This window comes from Sceloporus occidentalis, unplaced genomic scaffold, assembly GCF_023333645.1.
Source record: "Sceloporus occidentalis isolate IW3139 unplaced genomic scaffold, rSceOcc1.0.p SCAF_3, whole genome shotgun sequence".
Taxonomy (NCBI): Eukaryota; Metazoa; Chordata; class Lepidosauria; order Squamata; family Phrynosomatidae; genus Sceloporus; species Sceloporus occidentalis.
Genome location: NW_028316983.1, coordinates 88,723,418 through 88,749,568, shown reverse-complemented (window position 1 = coordinate 88,749,568; position 26,151 = coordinate 88,723,418). Strand labels below are relative to the sequence as shown.

Sequence of the window (26,151 nt, the reverse complement as noted above, 5' to 3'; positions counted from 1 at the left end):
TTTCAGCACTGGACTACAACTCTGGAGACCAGGATTTGATTGTCTGCTCAGTCATGGAAACCTACTGAGTGGCAACATGTCCCAATACACAATGTGAACTGTTGCACAATATGGCATCTTGTGTGGTGCCCTATTGTGCATCATCATAGTTCACTAGGATGGTTGTGTATTGTATCAGTGACATAGCTCTGTTATCATGAAGTTATGTATCATGGCCTATGAACACATAAGACTACCCTGAATAAATACTATATGCATCATGGCCGTTAACGCAAGATTTTGGCTGACATTTTTGTGCAAGCAGCTTAACAAAAATCCCAGAATTATACCATTGAGACATGGCAGTTAAAGTGGTGTCAAACTGCATTGTTTTTGCAGATGAGGCTAAAGTCAGCTGCAGTCATTATTTTCAGACAGCGCTACCATATGAACAACACAAAGGGGCTGTTCCATGGGCCAAGTCTGCATACTACCCACCCCCTAAATGCAATGTTAGATGATGGAAGCCATGGCCCTGAGTTTCCAAGACTTTGGAAGGGTTGTTACTAACAGAATGTCTTGGAAGTCCCTCATTCACAGGGCTGCCATGAATGACAATTAACAACGTAGTCAAAAGTAAGGACCATTGTCTTCAGTGGGTAAGTGGGTACTGTTTTGCAGTGTAAGTGCCATATTTCTGTTTAAACCCAGCACTGGCAGTCCAGAGACTAAAGGAAAGGAAATTAATTTCCTTGTAGACGTTTCTGTACAAAAGAAAAGTAAGCTCTGTTTGTGTCACTTGAATCCCTTGACAGTGAAGCCTTCCCACAGTGAATCATTTCCTTCACTTTCTTGCTGCCTAAGACTGGTTTCCTCTTCTTCCAGTTAATACATTACACACGTCTTTTCATCAGCAGATGGTTTCTATGGGCCATGATTTCTCAAAGACAGTCATCCCATTCACCATAACCACCTCTTTGGCAGAATTTGATAATGTTAAGCAGAATGATTAGAACAATATGCTGAAGCCATCTGCAACTGACGATCTTCTGAGCAAGTTATGAATGGTTAGTATCAGCATATCATTATATTAATACTTCTTAACAGTAACTTTCACGACTTGATCCTTAGCCACAGGTCATGAAGTATGAAGTAAACTTTTTTAAGCATATACTTCACCTGAAGTATACACTGTAATGATCGTACACACACATCCCCAAACAAGAAATATAAAAAACAATAAAAAGTAAACGAAAGGCAAAATTGTGGTTATTATTATCATAGGTATTATTGTGATCCACATTTTCACTATGCTATAAATTACTAGTGGGCAAACTGGTTTTCCAGATCTTGTGGACTGATAGCCCCAATATTTCTCACCACTGACTACTTTCGGTATGGCTGATGAGAATTGTAGTTCAGCTTCATCTGGAGGGTACAGTTTACCTGTCTGCTATACATGCATTGGCTCTGGTTATCTCGTGTCCCATCTGAGACAGAAGATTTCAGATATATTTTTAAATATATTGAATTATTAGTATTGTTAAAAAGGCAGTTTAGCAAAACAAAACACAAAATTTTCACTTAAACGTGTTTTTCTTTCAACACAAAACATACCTTGAATGTTAACCCTGGGGATTGGTGGCTGATTTGCTGCTGGTGACCTCCTGTAGAAGAATAAATAATATACTTTGACGTTCCTGTTTTGCCAGAATTGAGAGTTCCTTTTAGTGCAGCCAGATGCATCCAAATAGGTTGACAAAAGCTCACACAAACAAGTAGTGGTTATGTGAGTCCTGTGGATGCCATTTATAACTGACGATATATCTACACTATAGAAATAATGGAGTTTGACATCATTTTAAGTGGGATTTGTAGTTTTACAAGGTATTTAGCCTTCTTTGCCAAAGAGTGTTGGTGTCTCACAAAACTAAACATTGTACAGGATTCTGTAGGATGAGGCCATGACAGTTAAAGTGGTATCAAACTGCATTGTCTCTACAGTGTAGATGCACCCTGAATCTGCATAGTGGCTATTCCACAAAGAAATTTATTTGCATTGTGTGAAACAGCTGCTAGTATTTTCCCCTTTTCTTCCATTCACACTTAAACAGCAGGCTGGAATGCTCTACCTAGAGAGGTATCTGGTGCAACTGGCGATGTTTCCAACAAACAACTTGCCATATGAAGCAACTATCAGGCAGATTCAAGTTTTCAAGAGACCTCCATGGTGCTTTTTATAGATATGAAGCAAAACTAAGCAAAGTGAAATTATACACCTTTAAATCATGAGCCAAAAAATGATGTTATCTGTATGGATTTACAGAAACTTCATTCACTTGAATGCCTATACAAATTTACAAAATCAAACAGTAGTAATGTTAGTGCATATATATGAAATCTAAGAGTGCATTAAGACCATGCCACCCTTCCAAGCTGTTATAATGTCATTTTGAACATCCCCAAGAACAAGGAAGAAAAACCAATTTGTGATCCCTTGGAAAAGCTAATCTCAATTAATCACCCCTAGTATGTGTAGGGGTTAGCAAAATGGAGAGTAGATATTTTGAGTGTGAAAGTTAGGGCAGTAAAGAGTTGAAGGAGAAAATGAAGTTGAGGGTCAGACTATATGAAATTGCTAAATGTGTATGTGTGCATGTATGTATGCGTGGAATAATTAGCACACAGTCTCCTGGTTCTCAAAAAGATCACAACATTTCATGAGTGGAAGTTTCATTACAGTCATTATTATGGTGAAAATTCTCCCTTTTTCTAGGTGCTGAGGCCTAGGGAAGTGGGAGGAGAGAAGGAGAGAGTTTGCATAACCACTCAAATGCACATTTCCTATATACAGTGCTTTAAAAAATAATCTGGACTTTTGTAATTGACTGCAGATATTTTTTACTACAGATTTCTAGATAAAAGGCTGGCCAGTTAACTACACTTCAGATTATTATACTTTTAAAAATCAGCGTAGTAATGCGGTGTATCCATTCATCCCATGCTCATTCACAACTAATGTCTATTGACTTCTATGAGATGACTGCAGCCTGAATATGTAAACACTGTACATACTTTCATTTTTTTAAAAAAAAGAATGAAATGAAGCCACTTACTTGTTTGATGTTCCCTGTAGATTTGTCAGTAGTGTAAAATTATTCCTTACACTTCTCAGACTTGCCAAGACCTATGAACACATAAGACTACCCTGAATAAATACTATAAATAAATACAAATATTCAAAATGTTTATTTTTTTCAGTGAGAGCAAATATTTAGCACATATGTACTTTTCGTAACCCCATTATTTACTAAATTCTAATACACCATTAAAAAAGCAAGCTAATTAGACAATCTACTTTTACACAACATCTACTTGTAACATCTATTTGTACACATCAAATGGCACATGCAGTTGAATGAAATGCTCATGCATGGCTACATATTAGTAATGATTTACAGTTTAACTAACAAAAGTCAGCAATGGAGTAAAATTTAGAACAAGATATATGGAATAGGACTGGGTACGAATGGAACGAATGTAGGGTGCATCTACATTGTAGAAATAATGCAGTTTGGCACTACTTTAAGTGCTGTAGCTCCATCCTATGGAATCCTAGTATTTGTAGTTTTATAAGGTCTTTAGCCTTGACTTCTAAAGAGTGTTGGTGCCCCACAAAATTACGATTATGTAGGATGCAGCCATGGCAGTTAAAGTGGTGACAAACTGTGTTATTTCTACCTTGGCCCCCATACAGAGGTTATAACACTGCCATGTGCTACAGCTACCCTTTCTGGAACTCATTGTAATGTAAATCTTATATGGAAATTAATTAGTCATGCCACTGATCAGCCTCCAACTACAGAGTGAAATACTTTGGTCTTTATCCATTCCACAAGAGTAATAACAATTTTGTACCTGATATGCATGAGATATATGCATCATCAGGGACCAGGATCATACTAAGCAATTTGGTCACACACCTAAAATAGTACATTTGTAAGGTCACTATATTTGCAGTGATAGAAGTAGCCTTCCCTGTCTCACATGTTTGTGCTTATGTTCTAGGGCTACAAGAAACTACTGTAGGACTAAGGAATCTTAAGCCTTAGAGAGATTCCTTGGGGCTCCTCCAGGTACCCCCCCCCCATGATAAATCATTTGAGGTTTTTCCAGCTTTTGTTCATATGGTACTCCTCATTCTAAAAGATCATTGGAATGGCTCTCCTAGGTTTTAGGTACTGGAAGTAAAAGCTTTAAATATGCTGCTATTTTCTGGCCACTTTCAACCTTGGATTAAAGCTACAAAGAATTTCTCAAGGGAAATGAATATGAGTTTCAGGTTCAAACATATTCCTCAGCCTGTAAGTAATGAAAAGAGGAATCGTTTAATTCAATCTTACAGAGATGTCAGAAACAATCCAGCCACCAGAAGATATTCAAAGTGACCAATTAAAGCATGAATAACAAGAGTAAAAGTGGCAGCTTCTCAGAACATGGATCCAGTGGCCAAGAGAAGTGTTATACAGGGATGGGGCAATCCAAAGTATCCTGAAATCTATTATGCCTAGGGGAACTGAATATGACTTGTGAGGATATGAGAGCCCAGAAGGCCAGATGCAGAGAGGGAGGAAGAATCATGAGATCCACACCCTGAATCCATGCCCTGTGTGGGCCAAATGAGCAGTGTTTTAATTCATTTAAGGCTTTCAAATGTCGAATGTAGGCCCACATCAGCAAATACTTGCTTGGTGTTAGAATTTTTGGAACGTACCTGTGCAAATGGTGTAACTATCAGGTCATCTCCATGCCTAGTAAGAAAGGAACATTTAAAAAATCATATTTGTGGGCACATTTTAAATAACACTGTACACTAGAATCATCATAATTAATTTTCATTTTGTTTTAACTTGGATAATGTTCATTGTAGCAGGCTCATATTTCTTTTGCATGCACACATGAAGACTGTGGAGATATAATGCATAACAATTTCTATATTGTTTGGTCCTGAATGACATTTTCAATAGCTACAAAGGAGTGTGGCTAAGGCAGTTTAAAACACATACACAAACACACGGATTATAAAATAAACCCAAACATCTTGGCCAGTTTCCAACACGAGACTGCTAGTAGCATAACAGCAGAATCCAGAAGAAATGGGAAAGTGTGCACTCTCTTTCTACAGCACTACCTCATGTAGCCCCCAAAATAATTATGGGGGGAGCCTCCTAGAGTCTGTTTTGGGTTTCATGCCAAACTGGAAAATATATTGGGGAAATGATATTTTCTTGTTTGTTACCCATTGTGTTTATTGTATGCATACACAGAAGATTTCTCCTAAATTGGGATGTGCAAAATATAGCCTAAGGGGTACATGTAGTTCTCAATTTGTGGTGCCTGGTCCATAACACACTGCAGCAATAATCCAGTTTGAGACCGCTTTAACTGCCCTGGGTCAGTACTAGGTAATCCTGGAAATTGTGATTTATTCATTCATTGTGGTACTAGAGCTCTCTGACAGAGGAGGATAAATGTCTCACAAAAAGACAGTTCCCAGAATTCCTTAGTACTTAGGCAGGGCTGTTAAAGTGGCCTCAAACTGGATTATTTCTGCCGTGTGTTTTGGACCTCTGAAGCCCTTCATAGCTCACAGAACCAGTTTTTTTTTTTAAAGGTAGGCAATTTTTCATCCTCCTAAACACTCCAAATGAATCAAATCTGCTACAAAATGCAGCGATGATGATGCCCTTGCGGCCCCCCCAAGGCACCCACATATATATTTTTTAAAAAACACTAAAATCCATTAAAATGAAGGAAAATAACATTATTTCTGATTATGTCAGGAGCACCAATGTAGCCTGCTGGAGAGGTGCAAAATGGCCAACAGCCCCTTTGCAGTTACTCTCCTCATTCTAAATGAAGTAATTATTACATCAAAATGAACATTCATAGAAAGAAAATAATGCAAATAGCAATCACCATTAGGTTCTTGCAATATGAAGCCAGAAATAAATAAATTAATATACAGTATTTCTCAGGATCATGATCCAGACATGGTCCTGCTATACTTAATTGCTGTGCTTAGATATATGTATGTTAAAGCGGGCTGATGGGTTATGCTATCCAACTGATGATACTGGGAAAAGAAAAAAAAAGGTGTATCATTTGCAACCTGGGGAAATGAGCAGATGTATGAGGAGGAAGTATAAGCTGTAAATGTCCAATGTGGTTCTTGTCGGAAGCTGTAGCTTGGTATAGGGGAAAACAAGGAGGGGTGAGACCTGGCAAGATAGTATGTTTTGGGATGCTGACAGATGGGATGAAGGCTATGTAACAGGTGAATTGTTTGTACTCTAAGTACACTGTATATCTGGAGAAATTCTTAAGTCCTGACAACTATGTACTGTGAAGTCGAAGGCTTTCATGGCCTGCACCCATAGTTTTTGTGGGTTTTTTGGGCTATGTGGCTATTTCTAGAAGAGTTCCTTTCTGATGTTTCGCCAGCATCTGTGGCTGGCATCTTCTGAAGATGCCAGCCACAGATGCTGGCGAAACATCAGGAAGAAACTCTTTTAGAACATGGCCACATAGCCCGAAAAACCCACAAAAAACTATGTACTGTGATTGACTCTGCTTACTGAATAAAGCTTTTCTGAATCTACTGAAGGCTTTTGTTCATGGAGTGGAGTTAGAGTGTATATTTCATATACAAATGTAAGCGTGTGTGTGAGAGAGAGGGAGGGAGGGAGGGAGGGAGGGAGGGAGGGAGGGAGGGAGGGAGGGAGAGATGTTTGTAGGACCTGCAATTCCAGACTGGTCTGTTGCTAAAGATTCTCAGCATAAGATATGTTCTATATATGCCTATCAACATGAACAATTTATGAATATCAGTCAAAATGCCGGTCCAAACTTATGGACCTTCAATTTCTTAATAAATATGATACAGTACTGTGAGATGTGTACTTACTGCTCACTAGGTAGAGAGGAATTCCTGGACATGGTCTTTGGTGACAGATCATAGTCACTGTCTGATCTGTAAAGAAATGACTCTCTGCGCTGGCTGTGACCTGGAAAAGTAGTGTGGAGCACAAGCCCTGAAGAAGAGCCAACCTGAGGGTCCAACGGGCTTCGACCTGGTGAAGGGCCATTTTCCACATCAAAGCTGCAAACAAGAGATTCATGGTTGTTATAGGACATGACATTTTCATACTTTTAACAATCATGTTATTTGATGTACCTAAACATATGTTGATGTTGTTGTTGTTGTGCCTTCAAGTTGTTTCTGACATATGGTGACTCTAAGGCAACCTTATCACAGAGTTTGCTTGGCAAGTTTCTTCGGAGAGTGAGACAGTGTGATTTGCCCAGTGGGGTTTTATGGCTGAGCAAGGATTCGAACCTGGCTTCCCAGAGTTGTAGCCCAACACTCAAACCACTACACCACACTAGCACAAACATATCCAAATATAATAACACAATGTGATATTCAGAAGTAGCAAAACCTTCCTCCATATTGCAAAGAGGGAACATATATGCCCATCTGACACATCAACAAAAGAGTATTTCCTGCATGGCTGCCATTTTATTCTCAAAGGCCTTTTAATTTTTTTTTACTATTCTCAAAGGCCTTTTAATTTTTTTTACTACTGTTAAGGTTTTGTTTTTGTTAACAGCATCTTATATATAAATCAGCCCCATCAACATCTTCTATTTTCAAGCAGACCCCTTAATCATCCTCTCCCCCAATGCACTCTATAAATCCATTTGAGAGGTCAAAACAGATCCTGTAGAACAGTGATTCCTAATGCTGAAACCCCTTAATGCAGTTACTCATGTTGTGGTGATCCCCAACGGATAGAGGAGCAGTGTCTCGGTCCCTAAGACCATCGAAAATATGTGTTTTCTGCTGGTTTTAGGTGACTCCTGTGATATCATAGCAAACTCTGGAACAAAGCTAACTTAGGAGCCTGAACAGACAGGGCAAAATAAAGCTGCTTCAGGTCACTTTGAAGGTATGCTGTTTAAATGACACACACATCTTAAGAGGCCAGAAGTTCCACCAAAGCTGCGTTCCAGTCCTTAGGACTGGAGTGTGGCTTTGGTGTGGCTTCTGGACTCCTAGGATGCATGCAGCATTTAAACAGCATACTTCCAAAGTGACCTGAAGCAGCTCTATTTTGGCCTATCTGTTCGGACCCTAGAATACTCTTTGGGAAGACATATTGTTGTCTTCTAAATGAGGTATCAAAATAAAGAACATATAAGCTTGTAGGAAAAACAGTAATGTAAATTTTTCTCTTTAATCAAATGGATGACAAAAGGAGTGGGAAGAGTTTAGCTGAGTCTTTCAGACATCTGTAGCTGTTGGCTGCAATGGTTCTGCTTTCATTTGACTGAAAGGAGCCATCAGATGAAAGGTTGCTATGATGTATTTATGAATATTCCATCTGTTCAGACATTTTCAAAACTGTCAGCACACAAGGCTTAGCCAAAGGTAAGATCCCCAATGCGCCGTGTTTATTTGCAGACATCAGTGGTGAGAAGACATGAATAAACAGTAGAAAGTGAGGCCATACACCCTTCTTCAACTTGTACCTTTATATTGGGTGAATAAAACCTGGGAAACCTGCAGTGAATGATTGAGGAGGGTGGGGAGGGCAGCCCATAATTTCTGCTTCTGATCATTTTCTTGCAGGCTGTTAAGAAAACCAGGTGGTATATTTTTTAATATTTGTCCTGAACAACCCTTATTATGTCTCCTGAGTGTATCATTAGTTTACTATATAAATCCAAACTCATTAGTCTGACATGACTCATATGGCAAAGTCGATGTGTCACTGACAGCCTGCACTGGAATGCCTACTAATAGGACACCAGATGTTTCAGAGTGCTATTTTTTTTGGTATGAGAAACTGCCATTATTCCAGTGGAAGGGTATCCTGTGTAAACTGTTGCCTTCTATTCTTCCCCCTGATTTCATGCCTGTTTGCAGTAATTTCTTTCATAACTGGCTGCTGCTTCAGCACCATTTCCATTATTTGAAAGGTCTTCTCCACTGTGTGGTTTGCAAATCAAGGAACACACAAAAATAAAATGATATCACACTATCTCCCAGCCAAGTAGAGTTGGCTATGTGATTTGGGAGTCAGCATGGCATAGTTGTTTGAGTGACTCTGGAGACCAGGGTTTGAATCCTGGCTCAGCCATGTAAAGCCACTGGGTGACCTTGGGCAAGTCACACTCTCTGAACCTCAGAAGATGGCAATAGCAAATGCCCTCTGAAGAAACTTGCTAAAAAAACCCATGGTAGGTTCACTGTAGGGTCACCATAAGTCAAAAATGACTTGAAAGCACACAACAACAACAACAACAACAACAACAACAACAACAACAACCACATTATGGTATTATTAGCAGCATGCTAACCCCTTGTCTTTAAATGCTAAATTTGAGAGTAGGTGAAGAAAAGAAGCAGAAAATGTTGAGTTGCCCACTAACTCTGTGTGACAAGAATGATACCTCAGTTCATTCCAGAGTTTGGGAAGTTATTTTGTTGGATTACACAGAATTCTCAAGAATTCTTCAGAATTCTTCTACCAGAACAAAACATTGAGAACTGTTCCTCCCAAAACAAATCTTCCCCAAGCTTTGATACAGCAGCATACCCACACCCACATTACACCTCAACTAGTCAACAAGGAAAAAAACTATGTAAGGATATGGCTAAAGAAGCTTCAGAAATATATTCTATCTTCCCCAAACATCTGAACATTTCTGAGCATTTTTGCTCCCTTCCACGAAGTGGGGCATATTTCATGGAATGTTGCAGATTAGCTTAACTATTGAACCACAAGTTCTCTCTCTGTCGGTCTCTCTCTTTCACACACACACACACACAAACACAACCTATATAACAATATGTCATAATGTATGTGAAGCCAGCAGTTTTAACATTTCTCAGCAGTTCTGAAAACTAAAATGACCGATTCTAAAATCTGGTTCTCTAATTTGGGGACATTTTAAAAACTTTGTTGAATATTTTTTCTTTGAACAAACAGAAGTTAGTTTCACAGTTTCCATCACTTTTCAAAAGATATCTACTGTTTAACTGTTGCAATCTGTGGTTAAATATGAGCCATTTTTTGCAAGAGACACCCATCATAAATGAGCAGGTTGACCTTCTTCCACTGGGATTGTGAAATTATTCTATTTGATGAAAATATCAGCTGTGGTCAAAAACTAAGCAGCTAAATGATATAAGAATAAATATGCTCTAGAACTCCTCCTAACCATTACATCTGGATCAATACCTTATCCAATGAGAAAAGTTATGATTGGGTTATAAATAAAACTAATGAAGTATCTAAAAATAACTCACCCTACAGTTCAGCAACTTAATTAAAATGTCATGTTTGACAAATTTTGCTATCAAACCTTTGGAACTGTTCTTGAACTGCCGTGATATGCATTTGAATAAATATCTATTGGTCCACTAAACCATAAGTTCCAGTATGTAAAAATCAGTACTTATGCAGCACTCTCCACAGCAGCCTAATTTATAAGACTTTATGGAGCCTACCCTTTTTGGTTTTCATACACATGGCACCTAGTTTAAAATGTGATCAGAGAATGAGCCACTTGATGATGACCCTTAACTGCTTCCCAGTATGGACTGAACACAATTCATGAGACCATGCTTTAAAAACCATTCATACTAATGAAAATTGTCACATGAATCCATAAAAGTCAACCATATGATAAGCCAACCATGTTGCCATGTGTCTTGGTGATTGATCTTCCACTTAGAATCTATATTGCGGATCTCTTTGCTATGTCTTCATATGTCATTAAGCTTGCTGAAGCTCATTATTCAGTATGGGAGATGACTAGGTGGCTTTAACAATGGTAATTTAAACAATCTGAGGAAGTCTGCCGGTTTTGCAGTGGGAAATAACAACAGATACTGTAATAACCTTAATGTTTTCAAAACATCCTGTATAAAAGCAGCATTGTGATAATGCTAAGCCATAATTCTGAACTGATAGGGATGCCAGTCTCTCATTTTCTAATCAAAATCATGATATTCCTACCCTATTTTCAGATAAGTAGATGGAACACATTCATTATGAGATTCAATTAGTGCCTTAAGTATGAATGTGAATGTAGTATGAATGTGTTATGAATGTAGGTCTGCATGATAGGAAACAATGTTTGCTTCCTTGTATGGTTTTTTAAGTTGATATTGTAGTGTATGGAATGTATTGTACTGTACGGAAAGTGTGTTAGTATGTTGGTGTAGTAAATGTGTCAAAGGCCCAGTACAGAGGGGCTGAAAGGGCGGGCTAGGGCTGCTTTTTGTTGCTGTGCAGCAGCGCTGCAGCAAGCAAATTGTGCAGCGCTGATGCGCAGCAAAAAAAGCACTAAAAAGTTGCTCCTTTTTGCGCTGCCACAAGCAGCCTATGGTGGTGCAAACATGTCACTGCTGAAGTGTTCCATATGGACGCAGCACAGCAGTGACATCATTGCTGCGCATGCTGTCTATACGGTGCTGTGCAGTGATGACGCCCTAGTGATGTGCTAGGGTTGTGGGGTGTGTGGGCTCTCCACCCTGAGGCAACCCTAGCACGTCACGAGGGTGTCATTCAGGGCCCGTCTGTACTGGGCCAATATTTTGTATTTGTATTGAAACAAACAAACAAACAAACAAATAAAAAACCTTGGGCTGTTTATGTATTCAACACTTGAACTATGTCTTGTTAAAAGGAGATAGCTCGAAGCAAGGAAACTGAAAGGTAGAAAGCAACATGTTTTTCCTGCTTGGTCATATTCAAAATTTTAGTTCTGCTTCCAGGAATATGTTCCAAATCTGTGATAATTTCAGGTGAATTTCTGCATGATTTTCAGCCCTGGATGGGAGTCAGCACAGGCCTCATTTTTATATCATGTGGTTGCTTGGTCATTTTATTTACAACAAACATGGTCTTTAGTAGAAAAGGTTAGAGTTTTAACTACATGCTAAAATTCTACTTCTTTATATATTTTACTAACAGTACTAAGTCACATCTTCTGATATTCAAAACTTAGATGTAAAGACTTAATATAGCACAGTTAATTGTAACAACTTACTTTGTCAGTAATTAGGGGCATAGCAAAGTGATACAAACAGTGATGTAGCAAGTCATAATGAAATAACTGTATTTGTGTAACAAGTTTCTAGCTCCTTTTTAAAGTTATCTTTAAAGGCTATTTTGACAGGAATTTTAAAAAAGTTTTATACCATTCACTGTGATGTTCAAAGGGCAAGTGAACAGCACATATGCTGCTGGGGAAAGTAGAAGTGGAAAGAAGAAGAGAGATGCAGCAGACACTGGCAAAGCCTATTTGTGTAGGCTGTTTGATACAATGCCTTTCCAAATCCAACACTTTCCAGATGTATTGTATTATAAATCACTCCACCCCAAGCAGCAATTGGATTGTGAGATCTGTACATACTGGGAAAGTGCCAGACTCATGGAAACACCCTAAATACCCAAAACAGTACTTCTGAAGTCACCACCAACGAAATTGCCACTTGTGTGCCAAGCAAAATATTATATGCCATTTTCTCTATCTGTCATATGTGTTCTGATACTTATAGTACAGCAGTTTAAAAAAGCATTGTTCTTTCAAATATTAGTTCTAAATATTTTCTCATCCTGTGCTCCAACTTATCTATCTCATTCTTAAAATGAAGTGCAAAGAACTGAACACAGCACCCCAGATGAGGCCTGATCAGTTCAGACTAATGGGACTATTACTTCCCTCCCTCATCTTTGAAACTATAATTATGTTAATTCAAGCTAAAACAGAATTCACCTTTTTTGCTGCAGCACCAAACTGCTGGTTGATGTTCAACTTAAAATCAACAATAAATCCAAGATCCTTTTTTATGTAGTACTATTGAGCCATACATCCCCCATCCTATACCTGTGCATCTATCTATTTATTTGTTTGGTCTGGCTTAAATGTAAAAAAAATTGTTTGGGTCTAATGTCTTTATTTATTCATTTCTGCCCTATTTTCTAGTTTATTCGTCCTTTTGAATTCTGTCCCTATCTTTCAATACAGTACGTTAGCCACCCCTCCCAGTTTTGTGTCATCTGCAAACATGACAACGATTCCCTCTACCCCATCATCTAAGTCGTTGATAACAAATGTTGAAGAGTAATGGCCCTAAGACAGAACCAAGGCACTCCACTTGAGTACTCCTTCCAGTCTGAAGCACAGTCACTGATGATGAGACTTTGAACATGGTTTTACAAACAATTATGGATACATCTGACAGTGTTCACATCTATTCCACATATAATCAGTTTGCTAATCAAAATAATGGGGGCCGTGGTGCTGGTTATCAAATAGTATGCTAAAATCTAGAAACGTGAAATCCACAGCATTTCCAACATCTTCTAAACGAATGACCCGATTTAAAACACACACACACACACACACTTCTAAACAGAATTGGCTTTCCATGTCTCAAAATTAATTAATATATGTGGCTTTTTGCTGTCCTTTTAACACCACATCATATTACAGCTATTGATTGTGGGACAGTGTTTTCAAAATGACTAACCCAACAATCATTTGTTTAACTATCATAATTCAATTAAAAAAAAACTTCAACAATTGCTAACCTGACAGATTCCCCAAAAGCATCTGAACCTAATCTACTTCAAGAATGCATGGGATTCTATCTGAAATGAGAGAATGTTTTCACAGCTGCACACTCTTTGGACTCAACGGAACTCATAATCCATCCCCTAACAATTTCTCACTTATTTTGGAATTCTGGATAAGGAAGATTTGACTTGGACAGCAAAGAAGCCAGAAAAGCTAAGCCATATAGTAAGACCATGGTGTTATTAGAGCAGTTCATCCAGTTCCATAAATATAATATACAACAAGCCAGCAATTTAAAATGCTTCCTGGTTATACAATTCATCACATGAGAAAAGCAGTGGAAGTTTCAAAGTTTCCTTTTTATATTTTTCTCTCTGATTTATTTCTACATTCATAAGTTATTTTATTATTAATCAACAGGTCAAAGAAAAATAATATTCATAATGATTCATAATCTTGAATTTTGCTTCTGTGTAGCCAAACTGATGAACATGTCATGGGGTTGTCTTGGCAGAATTTGTTCAGAGGAGGTTTGCCCCTGCCTTCCTCAGAGGCTGAGATAGTGTGACTTGCCCAAAGTCACCCAGTGGGTTTCCATGTCCAAGTGAACCCTAGTTTCCCACTATATCAAACCACTATATCACACTGACTCTACAAAGGAATGTTGCTCAGTTGAAATTCCTAATGTTTCATAATGACATTTTTTTTCCACTGAGAAAAAGCTAACATTCTACTCATTTTCTCTGTGTGTTTGTTGTTGGGCTCACAGGGACTGTATATTTTAGAAAGTGAATAAATTGTAATCCAAACAGCTATTATCAAACAGATCAAAGTTAAACACATTCAATGAGCTAAAATAGACGCTTTAAAGCTTTCTCTAAACACAGAATTCAGATGCTATGAAAGAATGCTGGAATATGCACTCATCAAGTGAAGTTTACAAATTGTTGTTAACATTCTTTTGACAAAGAGACAAAGGGCTTTTCTACATGGGCCAAATGAAACGGTCTCACCTAATTTTCACTGCAAGCGGTCCAGATAATATACAGGAGGATTCAGGCTGAATCCCAGCTTTTTCAGTGCCTTGGGCTTTAATCTAGAGAACAAAAGTTTGGATTTACTCCGAATCAATGTTGGTGTGGGGCTGGGGACTGGAGGACTGGCTGGTGGCTCAGACGAGTTGGGTCCAGCAAGCCTGATGTTGCCATATTTTTCTGTTTCAATGTATGGTCAGCCATGAGAGTAGTGGGCAAGTCACACACTCTCAGCCTTAGAGGTAGACAATGACTCTGAACAAATCTTACCAAAAATATCCCATTATCAATTTGCCTTGTTCTTGTTGTGGTTAGCTGCTCTCGAGTCAACATTGACTCAAGGTGATCCTATGGATAAGGCATTTCCAATACCCCTTGCTGTACACTGCTCTCTGCAAATTCAGGCCAGTGACTTCCTTGATAGAGTCTATCCAACTGGCATACAGTCTTCCTCTCTTTCTGCTTACTTCTATCTACCCTAACATTATTGTCTTTTCTAGTGAACCATGCCTTCTCATGATGTGGCCAAAGTATGACAGTGTCAATTTCATCATCTTGGCTTGATCTGGTCAATAGTTCGGGCTTGATCTGTTAAGGATCCATTTATTTGTCTCTTTGGCTATCCACAGTACCCTTGGCACTCTTCTATAGCACCACATCTCAAATAAGTTACTTTTCTTTCTGTCAACTTTCTTCACTGTCCAGCTCTCACATTCGTACATGGTGATGGGGAATATAATGACTTGGATGATTCAGACTTTAGTTCTCTGTAGTCTCTCTTGACACTTTAGGACCTTGTCTAGCTCTTTCACGGCTGCACTTCCCATTCATAGTCTTCTTTTTATTTCCTGATTGCAATATCCGTTCTTATCAATGTTTGATCCAAGGTACAGGAACTTTTAAACTATTTTGATTTCCTCATTATCTAAGCTGAACATATATAGATACTTCATGGTCATTATTTTTTAATGCCCAGCACTAAGAATGCCTTTGAACTTTCTTCTTTTACCATCCTTTGTAACTGTTCCAAATCTGTGATATTTTCCACTACTAGTATGGTATCATCTGCATATTTTTTATTTTTGATGTTCCTTCCTCATATCTTCACTCCTGCTTCTTCTGAGATTAACCCTACTTTTTGTATGATATTTTCAGCATACAAATTGAAGAGGTGGGGTGATAGTATGCATCCTGGCCTGATCCCTTTGCCAGTTGGGAACCATTCTCTGTGTGTGTGTGTGTGTACACACACACACACTACTATAACAGTAGTGTCTTGTCCTAAGTACAGTTTCTCAGCAGGACTATCAAATATAGTGGTACTCCCATGTCTTTAAGAGTGTTCCATAGTTTTTCATGATATGTGCAGTCAAAGGCTTTGGTATAGTCTATAAAGTACATGCTGATTTTCTTCTGGAATTCCTTGGTGTGCTCCATTAACCGTTGTATGTTTGCAATGCAATCCCTAGTGCCTCTTCCTTTTCTGGACCCCAATTGCATCTCTGGAGTTTCTCTCTCCAATATAAGTGGAATCTATGCTGCAGAAGTTTGAGCATAGTTTTGCTTGCATGGGATGCTATAGTCCTATAGTAGCTGCATATGTTTCAATTTGTCATAGGGTCATCTTAGGTTAGAAACAACATGAAAATACAGAACAAAACTGGAAGTAGTTTTTACAAGCTGCCAATTTTAATCAATTAAGATACAATGCAAAGGAACAAAATTACATGGTAAAATGATAACATTATACTACAGTGATTGGCAGTTCAATTTACAGAAATACTGCCTGCATTAAAAAGCCCTGAATCACGAAACAGTGAATATACTATGAGTGCCATCTATTGGGAGGCTATGAAATTTAATTCATTGTCAATGCCTTTATAAACTTTTAGAGTGTCTACCATTTTTGCAATCCATTCTTGCCTAGATTAATGTTGCTGCCTATCAACTCTATTATATCAGTCCCTGTAGCCTTAATTGCTGACTTCTCAGATTTCAGGTTCCTTTCATTATAACCTCAGGGAAGTGTGTAACTTCCTACCACTTTTACCCTATTCTCATTCATTACAAGTAGCTTTATCACACAGCTTCTACTGAGTTTTATAAATGGTGCTTCATTTATAAATGGCATAACTACAACGGTGTAACTTCAATACAAGATCTTAATAGCAATTTCTGTGTGTTTAGTAGATTTAGTGGCAATCCAGTCCTCATCCAGTTAGTATACCTTGAAGATGGTTACACTTCAAATATATAAGGATATATATTTCTCTATAGTGTTTGGAACTGCTTATTAATTTTTATCAGACAGATCAAATATTACATAGTGCAAATATAGTTTCGGATACTTAAATTATTTTTTAACAATTAAATACGAATGATGAGTTCTAACTTAATAATCAGATCCTTACTATTACAAGGAAGTAATAAACAAACAAACAAACAAACAAATAAAATTTTATAGCCTGGGACCTCAGATGGCTCCAAATTTGATTGAAAACAAAATACAGGTCGAAATCGAAGGTTTTCATGGCCGGCATCCATGGGTTTTTAGTGGGGATTTTTGGGCTATGTAGCCATGTTCTAGAAGATTTTCTTCCTGACATTTTGCCAGCATCTGTGGCTGGCATCTTCAGAGAATGCTTGCCTGGAAAAAGTGGGTCTATATATACTGTGTGAGCCTGGGAATGCAGGAGTGATTTGCATGTGTATTTTTCTACTGCTGATGGCAGGCCTCAGGCTGGGAGGCTAATGCCAAGGACCAGAGAGACCCTCTCACAGCCGCAGGAGTTTACGGCATACCATGCAACAGCGGACAAGTCTACATAGGGACCACCAAACGCAGTGTGCAAACAAGAATCAAGAAACATGAAAGACACTGCAGACTGAGCCAGCCAGAAAAATCAGCAGTAGCATAACATGCCACAAACCATCCCGGGCATAAAATATTGTTTGAAAACACTGAAATTCTGGACCATGCCAACCACTACCATGTCAGGATGCACAGGGAAGCCATTGAAATCCACACACATCTGGATAATTTCAACCGGAAAGAGGAAACCCTTAAAGTGAACAAAATTTGGCTACCAATCCTGAGGAATAGCAAAATAAGGACTCAGCAAATGCAAATGGGAAACCACTCAGAGTCCGGGGCTTTCTCAGCAGATAATGATCACCAATTAGCAGACATTAATCCTCTTTTGCATTAGCCTCCCAGCCTGAAGCCTGCCATCAGCAACAGAACATTCCCAGACTCACACAGTATATATACATTCACTTTTTCCAGGCAATCATTCTCTGAATATGCAAGCCACAGATGCTGGCGAAATGTCAGGAAGAAAATCTTCTAGAACATGGCCACATAGCCCAAAAACTCCACCCAAAAAACAAAAAACAAAACAAAAATACAGGTCCCAACACACTGCAGAAATAATCCAGTTTGAGGTTGCTTTAGCTGCCCTGGCTCAGTGCTAGGGAATTCTGGGAACTGTAGTTTTGTGAGATATTTAACCTCCTCTGCCAAAGAGCTCTGGTGCCACAACAACCTACAATTCCCAGAACTCCCTGAGCCAGGGTAGTTAAAGCAGCCTCAGACTGGATTATTTCTGTAGTTTTGGACCTACAATTAAGCAATTGATAACAGAAAAGTTTTTATTTATTTAATTAATTAATTATCACTTCTTCTAGGATAAGAAAGAGTCAAAAACAATTAAATACACAAATGATATCAAAAATAGTAATTTAAAACAATTTGTAGAAGGATGTTAAAATACAATAATAATGATAAAAATACAAATACAAACAGACCACATCCAGGGACATCACTAGGGAGTGCAAAGGGTTTGGATCATACCAGGTGACACCTAAGAAGAGGGGCAACACCTGGTTGGGTCCTCCACCTACTGCTGCCACTTAGGAGATTCTGTACACCTGCCTTCCAGGTCTGGTGGATCGGCCGGCTGCCTGGGGAAAGGAAAGTGTGAGCAGCAGTGAGGCCACAGACTGCTCTTCTTCCTGCCATTATCACCTCTCCTTCCTGCCCAGCCAGCTACCAGGGGCTAGCAGCAAATCATTGCAGCCACCAGCACCTGTCTGTTCTCTATGGCCTTGGCTCCCTCAACCAAGAGAGTCAAGGCTGTGGATAATCCCTAATGGACAGGTGCTAGTGGTGTGGTCAGCTAGTTGCAAGCCAGTGGAGCCACTAGCACCCACCCATTTTTCTTTGCAACCTTGAGTTCTCTTAGCTGGGAGAGCTAAGGCTGCAGAGAAGCCTGATTGGGAGCAGTTGCCACAGCAAGACATCTGCAACCAATTGGGGTGTGTGCCAGGCAGCTTGGGCAGAAAGACAGTCAGGAGGGGAGCACCCCACCCTGCCTAATGCCACTTGTTCTTCTGCCTCCCTCTCCCCTCCCACTCTCTCCCTATGTTGTCTCTCCTGGAGTGGCTGCCTGGCTGGGGGTGACACAACATGAGCTTACCACACTGGGGTGACACCAAAACTAGTGATGCCACTGAACAAATCCCAATTAAAAGACCTCCTGCAACAGTTAACACAAGGGCAGAAAAGTCATCATTTGCTGGCAGAAAAAGAGGAGAGAGGGGGCTAACTCAGATGTCTATGGGAGGTAATTCTACAGTCTGGGAGCAGCCACCAAGAAGAATCCCCAAACATTCCTATGATGGTGGCGGAACTGAGAGAAAGCCCTCTGCCAGGTATCTTAAAACTCAAGAAGGCTCGACTGGATAAAGTACACACTTTGTTCCAAAAGACAGCAAAGATTTCAAGCTATATGGTTGGTATCATTATGAATTTTTCTTTTTTAAAAGCACAGTTTTACTGATTACTTAAATCCAATCGTCACTTAAATACAATTTTGCTACGTTTTGTATTATTGAGATATCTGTTGATAACAGTGGCATTTTATGTAGAGAGATCTTGTAGCACCTTTGAGACTAACTGAAAGAAAGAAGTTGGCAGCATGAACTTTCGTAGACTTCAGTCTACTTGCTCAGATGCTTCAGTCTACCTCCTCAGCATCCCACACTGACAACTTCTTTCTTTCAGTTAGTCACAAAGATGCTACAAGATCTCTATATATACTGATTCTATAGACTAGCACGGTATATCTTTGAATTCTAGTGGCATTTTACGAACGTCATTTACAAAGTGATTAAGGGGCAATTTCTGATAGTATGAAATGCAACTGTTTTAATGCTAGAAAACAAATCTGAAATGCTTTTCACCTCCCCACCTGTTCCACTTGGTTCCAATATGTAGCTTCCCCATTGTATCACTGACTGTATATATACAAACAAGAAAATGGAAGCAGAAAAAAAGAAGCAGGGTGTCTTGGTGGGGTTAAGGTTAAGGCTATGGGTATGGGTATATTCTAGAATCAATGCTGGGAGATTAAACAATCACACTACTCACTTTTGTTGCTTTTAATTATCAGCAGGTACAGTGTATCTATGCAGTGCTGGCATTGTAGAATATGGATTAAATCTTTCTCCATTCTCAAATAAACCCCAACCCTAAAGCTACTGTTACCCTCCATTGTATTTGCGTTGTCTTGCATAGTAGATTACAGATTGCAGGAGTGAAAAAGTTTATGCGGAAAGGTTTAAGCTTCCTTTATCAGCACCTGGTCCTGCTCCAGTTGGCATTAAATTTGTTAGAAAGAGCAGGACTTGTAGTCACAAATGACACTACTAGTTTGACTTGATATAATGGAATACTAGGAAGCTTAGAATTTGTATTTAAGAATTGCCAGCATAACCAGGCAAAAACATCTCATGAACAATCCAAGAAGAACAGATGGAATGGTTGGCACATATACTCCCCACTGTTAAAGCAGAAACTAGCAAAACCAGCACAAACATCATAAAAGGGTAAGTAGTACTTCTCTCCATTGAGATGTTAATCGAAGCTGTGGCAGTAGGTGGCTCTCTAGCATTACTTGTCAGCCTCTAATAGTACATGCAAAGACCATTCCCTGTTGCTGAAATAATTTTAAGAAATATATGTTTCAAGGGATACCGAGGCATGATAAAACATCCAAAATAAATACAGATCAATTTTTTCCCCAACACAAAGTACAAAGGACCATTATCTGAGATTTTGTTTTAATAAATGTTTTGGATTAACAAACAAAACTAAACCATGTTTTCTAGATGGGGTATTACATAAGAACTAGACGTTATTTTTGCCTGCACTGCAAAATGCAGAGGTTTAACTCCAGCAATGCTAAAAGAAAATCTTCACTGTTACATTCCCAAGAGAAGATTAATTCAACATAAAGTAAATCTGACTTACAATGCTATTGACCATTAAGGAGATTTTGATTTTCAGTTATAGCAAAATCAAGAACTTGGGCATATTTACCTCCTTCTGATAAGCCAAAAATAGCTACAGCATTTTTCTCCAAATAAGTCTGCTGGGTGAGTTAAAGCTAAGATTGTCAGGCTCCTTACATAAACATTCACTTTCCTGAAAATATTTTGTGTGACTATGGAGTCCAGATATCTAGGCACTGGGATTCCCTCTAAAACCTCATATCAGTTCAGCAGTGCAGACATATGCATTTCTCTCTCCAAGTCCTAAGTCATACTGACATTACTTTAAAAATCTTTCCACATTTTTACACATCAGATTGTAATAATAAGGCCGAATAAGGCCCCATAGCCCCCCCCCCCCCCGCCGCACAGGCAATGGATTGGCTAACCCGGGGGCTTTTTGTTTTTGTTTTTGCTTTGTTTTATTGTATGATTTATGTAGTTTTTCTGTGGTTTTAATGAATATTGTGTATTTTAAATGTTGTAAACCGCCCTGATCTTATGGAAGGGCGGTATATAAATAAAATTATTATTATTATTATTATTATTAATTATCTAACCCTCAAATCTAGTATATGGTTTAAAATCTTATATTTTAGTGAAAAGAGAAGAAAGCAAGTCTTCTGGATGGCAAATAAACTTACAAATGGATACCCTGCCTTACCAATAGTTCAGAGATGAAACAGGGAAGGAGCACAATAACATTCAAGTCAATAAGATGGTTTTCATCTGATCTTTAGTAAAATATTCTGAATGTTTGGCTGGATTGACAAGACATGAGTCTACATGAAAGAAAATTCCAAGTATTACTGAGCTGGTATGAAGACAGGCTATTTCTGTATTCAGTTTATATCCCACATTTCTCCTAAATGGGACTCAAAGCCTGTACCATGCCACTATATATCTCTAGGAGATAGGCGGAAAAGTAAGGACTGGTGGTTTTCATGTGGGAGGTAGTGAATCTGCTTTAAATTTAAATTCTGGAATGAAACACAAAGTGGATTCACTACACTGCTACACTAAGATGGGAAAGCCAGAACTGGTAAGAAGAGCTAATGAGTAATGCTGCATTTAAAGTGAATGGACCCAAGAATTCAATACTTATTGGATCTATAGCCCTGTAGACATCTAGTCTGTGGGCAGATCTCACCCCATATCTTCAATTGTGCTGATATTGTTTGATCATTATATAGAGTTTTACCATCAGGACCAGGGAACTGCTTCATTTCGGAAGTCATGAGAGTCCTCTTTTGACATGAGTGCTCTTGACTCTCAGACATTCCCCTGTGGGGCCTGATTCCAGGGTTTCTTATATTGCCATAGTTTGGGGTTCCCATCAAAGGAGAAGGCACTTCTGCCAGGGAGATTGTAGAAAGATGATTTTTTTGAAAACTCCCTGTCTATTTCAAATTCTCCATTTATCTTTTCTCTCAGAACAGTAACATTAACAGTAAAAACATTATGGATGGGTTTTTGGAACTTTCTCACTGACATAAGTTCACTTAGATCTAAGGTAGTAGTTGTAATGTTCATGCATAGAAAAGGGGAAGGGCAAGTGGAAGAAAGCAAAGAGTCAAGAGGAAAAATAAAATTCTATAATGAACCTCTATATAGTCATATATGAGCTATGAGATACATAGGCACTGAGGTGGGCCCTAGGTATCCACTGGGGTTTGGTTCCAGGATCCCCTTTGGATGCCAAAGTCTGTGGATGTCCCATTATATACAATGGAATTGTAAAATGGTGTCCCTATATAAAATGGCAAAATCAAGCTTTGCTTTTGGGATTTTTTTTTTGGTTGGGGGGATATTTTCAAGCCATGGATGGATAAATCCATGGATACGGAGGGCTAACTGTATATAAAAACATACTCCTAACTATATTCATCTCTACTGATGGAATTTCCCCCAAGCATGCTCAGCAATATGACTCCAAAAATGATACCATACACTCTGAAAACATCCACGTTTCCATGCCAAAATACATTTTTGTCATACCAATGACTAGGAAATGTGTGCGTAATGGAACCAGTTTTATTTTATATAGAACATATGATATCACCATCAACAAATGGATCATTAAGGGGCTTTTCCATCACACCATTAACCGACTGGCTTATGTCAGTAATGTACAGGTGTCAGTAAAGGCTCATAGCTAATTTGTCATATAATGACACTAGGACCCGTTCTAGACGGGCCTTTGCGCCGCCCTCGTCATGTGCTAGGGGTTGGCCGAGGACCTAGCATCCATACCGATATCACCCCTAGCACATGACGAGGGCGTAAAAATAGCGGCACCCTATACACATGAGCGCTGCCATTTTTACATGCTGGACACTTAGCGTCCACACATCGCCCTTGCCTTGTGACATCACAAGTGTGCCATTTGCACACTCGTGTGTCGCAAGCGTGGCGCAAAAAGAAGCTGCTTTTTGTGGCTTCTTTTTCCGCCACCGGGAAGCCTCCCTGTTTGGAGGCTGAGGCTTCCTGGCGGCGGAAATGGAGGCGGTGGCAGAGCGCCCTTCTTGGGCGCTCTGTAATGCGCCTAGGTAACAAAGAAATGAACATCTGAATCTTTTCACTGCCCACATCAGCATTGGCTTGCTTCCAACAGTTTTCTTAGTATAGAATTATTCATAGGAAAAAGAGATCAATGACTTTTAATGCTAGTCTATTAAAGCAAGCCATTTAAATAATAATCAGTTGTGCAAAATAAATAAACATTTTAAAATGGAGGAAATATTACAAAGCCACTAATGATCAAGATAAATTGGCCAACAGGAAGAAAATGCAAATGAGACATCTTGTTTAGTGATTATCTTTATTGATAGAAACAAAATAAGAACCTGGAAAATGTTTAAGAGAAATACAAGAGAATATGAAATGCTTGATGGTGGTACCCTTACACAACACTTCATGTAACTGAATGAGAAAGTAAAGTGTGGGATATGTAGAATGTTTTCAGGTGGACTTCTTCCCTTGGAAATACCAATCAAAAGACATTGTGCATTTATTTCATGCTCTCTTCGGCACTTTACAGAGCACCCAAAAAGGGTGCTCTGCCAGCGTACATGATTGCTGCGCGAAGGAGCCGCAGCAAACAAACCGCGCAGCTCCACACAGCAAAAAGAAGGCGCAAAAAGTGGCTTCTTTTTGCGGTGTGGAAATGGCGCAGTAAAGCGCCAATGGTGCACTCGCGGCGTCATTTACGCCGCGAGATGGGCGGACACTAGGCATCCACGACATCAAGATGGCGTCACCCATGTAGAATGGGTGCCACCATTTTGTACGCTTTCTAACCCTAGTACGTGCCGTGCACGTACTTTCTGCCTGTGCGGAACGGGCCTTGCTTAACATATTTTCTGTATTCAGAAGAAAGATAGAAGAAGTCTTCCATGGAACAGCTATAGGAGAAAGATTATGCTGTTGCCAATGCTCCTTTCTGAAATAGAGTTTCGGGGCAGCTGCACAACACAAACCTCATCTGTAAGCACCCATGGAATGCAAAGTTGTTTTTAATTATCTAAGGGGTTGTCTTGTGAAGTCTCTCATGTGTCACTGCTACTTACATGAACACATGTTGAAATATACCCAACTCCCTTGATGCTCTGCATCAGAAGAAAAGACTAGGTGTGCTGGACAAGCTGTCTTTCAGGTAAGGTTAGAGTCATTTCTGATATGATTACAGTACAATACTTAAGGTGCTAAAGAATTTGGGATGCTTTCACACTACACAATTACACCATTATGATTCCATTTTTACTGCCATGATGACATCCTAGAGAATCCTGGGATTTGAAGTTTAGGGAAGGACATTCAGTATTCCCAGACAGAGAGCTCTAGTACCTCACCAAACCCCGGGATTCCACAGGATGCTATAATTAAGTCATGTGAAGAGACCCCAGAATTCCACAGTACACACATGAAGACAAGCATAGAATCCTTTCCATAGTCTATTAAGATACAGACATACTACAAACAGAGTAAACAAAGATACACACTGCCAGACATGGCAGGTGCTTATAGAGGGCTCACCATGCCACATATTCCGGTATGCTTTACTAGCAAACAGTTCAACCCAACCCCATCCCGGGTCGCCAATCAATCCAATATGAATGAAGATTTTTTCTTCACATCACTATATGGAACTGTTTGGAGACTGCAGACTTCATTTGCACATGTATTTGTGTTACATGTATGCAGAGGTGTTCACACACGTGGGCTTCACAGAATTGCCATCAGTGTTGAACGACCTTTTTGAAAAGTGAATTACCTCTTAAGACTGGATTCTGTCCAAAGCACCAACCAATTATCAGGCTTTTCTGTCTGCCAGCCTCAGGGAAAGTCTGGTAAAGAGCAAGATGAAACAGGCAGGAGAAATCTAGTGGGTACTGCCTTTATTAAACTCCATGAAGGTCATGTGTGACACGCTGTATTAATCAGCCAAATCAACCAAAAAAGACTATTCATGAGGGAAAGCAAGCATTTGACCAATATTTGAAAACTTCTGACTGTTCACATGGCTGAACTAAACAGGAAGGGTAGCCAACTCAAGCAGACATTAAATACGTTTAATGATTTATTTATTTTTAAAAAAAAGATTACAATAACACACACAATGACAGCGAGGCTGCATTCTTATAAACTGCTGGGGGAAATAATATAATACCTCATGAGAGCCCTGTTCTTGGACAGTGAACAAACAGCCTGAAAGTGGGTGGGAAAGTGAAGGCTGAAAGGAACTGAGCTAAACTGGATGCTAAGAGAGAAATGTGGGAAATGACCTTAGGTAGGGGCTTTATAGAAAGGAGAGATGTGCTCACTTAAAATAAAGAGACACTAAATAATTCTTCCAGGAATTTTCCCTGTAGGAGTCCCCCTCCACAGCAGAGAAGGCAACATCCTAGTCTGGCATATGGACCCCAATTATCCTTAAAGAGATAAACCTGTAGCTAACTGCAGTTGTCTAACCCATTTTTTTCTGGGGCCTAAACTTCCTAAAGACATCAGACCCTGTCTGATCTTGGAATCTAAGTGAGGTAACCAATGAGAGGCCACCAATGAATACCAGGTGTTGTAGGCTATATTTCAGAGCAAGGAGCTAGCAAAATCACCTCTGAGTATTCCTTGCCTAAGAAAAGCTTTG

General features: G+C 39.2%; 1 protein-coding gene across 4 annotated transcripts in view; it reads right to left on the bottom strand.

Moving 5' to 3' along the window:
• PDE4B (phosphodiesterase 4B) overlaps positions 1–26,151 on the bottom strand; it is a 330,845-nt gene that overhangs the window by 61,280 nt on the left and 243,414 nt on the right. For 3 of the 4 annotated variants that reach the window (XM_089515368.1, XM_089515370.1, XM_089515369.1), the window contains 4 exons: positions 6,947–7,141; positions 4,754–4,790; positions 3,096–3,166; positions 1,597–1,646 (listed from right to left, as the gene is read on the bottom strand). In XM_089515368.1, the coding sequence (XP_089371494.1) occupies positions 1,597–1,646; positions 3,096–3,166; positions 4,754–4,790; positions 6,947–7,141 (353 nt within the window). Of the gene's footprint in view, positions 1–1,596; positions 1,647–3,095; positions 3,167–4,753; positions 4,791–6,946; positions 7,142–26,151 lie in introns of those variants that run through there. The other variant, XM_089515371.1, reaches the window with a different exon arrangement.